Source organism: Octopus sinensis, unplaced genomic scaffold, assembly GCF_006345805.1.
Source record: "Octopus sinensis unplaced genomic scaffold, ASM634580v1 Contig18740, whole genome shotgun sequence".
Classification (NCBI taxonomy): Eukaryota; Metazoa; Mollusca; class Cephalopoda; order Octopoda; family Octopodidae; genus Octopus; species Octopus sinensis.
The window spans coordinates 149,577-152,801 of NW_021835990.1; the positions used below are offsets into that span (position 1 = coordinate 149,577).

Genomic DNA, 3,225 nt, shown 5'->3' on the forward strand with positions numbered 1-3,225 from the left:
TTTGATATGACTTACTTCACTTGAATGGACTACACATACCCACAGGGAAAGGAACAAAAGGACAGCGGATTCTACGACTGTGTGTTCAGAGAGGATTTTGAGTACCCCAAGTCATTTGAGGACTTTTCGAATCACCTTGTGGTCAAATTCGCCCCCAATTACCCGTCATGTCCTCCACAGGGGAAATACTGGAGAATGCGCCCAAAATGTGTCTTTCGGAAGAGGCAGTTCAGATGCTGGAAAATATAAATTACATTTTTTACAGGTTAGTTGTGAATCTGATTTGTAGAGTGTTTGCTAACACTGATTCGATGAGTTGTCGAGTCAGACAATTCTTTCAATTTCTGTGACATTTTGACGAATATAGGAGTCTGGACATGGAAGACAGACTCAATCTGTTCAAAGTAGTGTTTGTTGGTGATCCCAGTTTTCGACAATTGTACTGCTGACGATTCGTTTGAGCATAATGTCCCAAGCATGTGGTCTATATCAGTGTTTCTCAACGTTGGGCCCCAGGCCCACTTGTGGGCCTGAGAAATTTTGAAATGGGCCTGAAGATTTAATTGGGCCTGGAGTGGGCCTCAAAGAAAATATGTTAATACTAATACTAATAAATCTTTATTCGTTATTATTTTCAAATTGATTTGATTTGTTTTTAATTTAATGATATTGTCATATTTAAATTTAAATATTATAGGCCTGATTGTATAGTTCATGTCAAAAGTACACAAGGAAAAAAGGAAGACTACACGCAAATACCAGACTGATTTTTTATTACTAGGCTTCATCCCATCAAGTGCTGATTCTAAGAGGCCTGAATGTGTGGACTGTGGCTTAGTAATGACAAATGTTTCCATGAAGAAATCAAAATTGTTCGCCCATCAACAGTTGAAGCATCCTGCTTCTGTTGGAAAGGAGCGCAGCTATTTCAGGAAGAAAGTGGAGTTACGCCAAAAGAATGCTCCAAAAACTTTAGAATTCTGCTTAAAAAAAGCAAATGAGCATAATAACAAGACACTAAAAGTCAGTTATGCAGTGAGTGAACTGGTTGCTAAGGTGGGGAAGCCACATACAATTGCAGAACGTCTGGTGAAGCCAGCAATGTTGATCTGTGCTAAAGAACTGCTAGGAGAACAGGCTGCCAACATTCTACAAAAAATCCCATTGTCTAATGACACAGTGAAGAGAAGGCAAATTGAAATGGCAGAAAACCTCGAGAAACAGCTTGTGGAAAAATTAAAAGTTTCTAAGTTCTCACTACAAATTGATGAGACAACAATCAACAATTCTGCCTTATTACTTACTTATGTCCGATATATTGATGCAATGGCAATTCATGAAGAAATGTTATTTATAAAAAAGTTGATTGACACACGAAGCGACACTATATATGCGGCTGTTTACGACTATCTGTACGATAATGGGATCCCTCTGTCAAATCTGTTGCAGATTGCAACAGACGGTGCCAGCGCTATGACCGGCAAACAGAATGGCTTTGTAGCTAAATTAAAAAAAGTTGCCCCTCATATATTGGCAATTCATTGCATCATCCATCGAGAACATCTTTGTGCTAAATCTCTCAATGATGACATGGAACATGCATTGAAAGTCGCTGTTTCAACAGTGAATTTTGTCAAAGCCAATGCTTTGCATGACCGCCTATTTCAACATTTATGTGAACATGAGGACCACCAGAGACTCCTCATGCACACTGAAGTGAGATGGCTTTCCAAAGGAAATTCCCTAGTTCGTCTTGCTGAAATGTGGGATATGGTTCTTATTTTTGTTCATGACATGAAAACACAAGCTTGTAGCAAGAAGCAGAAAGATAAAGCTGAGACTTTGTTTTCAGTGATAAATAACAACGATACAAAAGCAAGGATTTTTTACCTGGCTGACTTATTCGCACATGTCAACCAACTGAACATGACACTGCAAGGGCGAAATGCTAATCTGATAGATAGTGCTGAGAAAGTACGCTCTTTTTTGAACAAGTTATGTCTCTGGAAGATGCATCTTCAAAAAAATGAATTTGCTTATTTTTGTAATTTTGCCAAAACTGCTCCGAGCTCAGAAGTAATCGCAAGCTGCACTGACCACTTGAAATGCTTGAAAGAAGATATGACTAGAAGATTTAAAGATATCATCGAAATGAATCCGCCTAGTTGGATTATAGATATAGCACATTTTGACGTATTAAGTGAAAAAGACATTGATCCTATTATTGCTGGAGAACTTCTTGAACTGAAGGAGAACAAAGTATTAATGAAAAATATTGAAAGGGATGGCTTATATGGATGGATGAAAGTAGAATCGATTCATCCATTACTCTTTGAAAAAGTTGTTCCGTTTGTACTTGGCTTTCCCACCACTTGGTTGGTTGAGACAGGATTTTCTGCAACAAACGATTTACTCACAAAAAAACGCAATCAATTGCAGATTGAGAAGAGAGGAGACTTACGTTTGAGGTTGAACCAAGATCTGGAAATTCAACTTGACAAATTGATAGATAGACATCAAGAGCAGTGTAGTCATTGACATTTTAATAAGATTTTTTATGTTAATAAAAATACTTTTTTGTTAATCAAAGTTTTATTAAAGGCAATGGGCCTGAGATTTTATATGACCCTGAAAATGGGCCTCAGGGAAAAAAAGGTTGAGAAACACTGGTCTATATCACAACGATTCCAATTCGTTTGATTCTGCCATGTCCACAAATTATTATTATTACTCCTAAGGGTCAATAAGTGTCGGCACGATGCCTTATTAATATTTTGTTGCATGCCCTTTTGCAACAATTACTGCTTCTAATATTCTTTTGTATGTATCTATTAATTTAAAGCATTCTTCTTTGGAAATTTTATTCCACTCCTCACGGCAGAATGCTTTTAACTCTACTATGTTTCCAGGTCTTCGGTTTCCTACCTTTATTTTCAATGTTTTCCATAAATTTTTAATTGGGTTTAAGTCAGGAGATTGACTAGGCCATTTCGGAACATTTATTCCATTATTATTAAGCCATTCAGTAGTTATTTTAGCTTTATGTTTGGGATCGTTGTCGTGTTGAAACGTCCTATTGCTTCTTAGCTTTAATTTATTGATGGACGGAACTAAACAATTTTCCAAAATTTCGACGTACATCTTGGCATTCAATATTCCATCTATGAAAAATAGTTCACCCACACTTTGAGACGAAAAACACGCCCATAACACTAGGCTGCCTCC

At 37.2% G+C, this 3,225-nt stretch overlaps 1 protein-coding gene across 1 annotated transcript; it reads left to right on the plus strand.

Moving 5' to 3' along the window:
• Positions 1-714: 714 nt before the first annotated feature.
• On the plus strand, positions 715-2,538 carry LOC115231565 (SCAN domain-containing protein 3-like). Its single transcript, XM_029801559.1, has one exon. It carries the CDS (start codon positions 715-717, stop codon positions 2,536-2,538), a length of 1,824 nt encoding a protein of 607 aa, XP_029657419.1.
• The last annotated feature ends 687 nt before the right edge of the window (positions 2,539-3,225 follow it).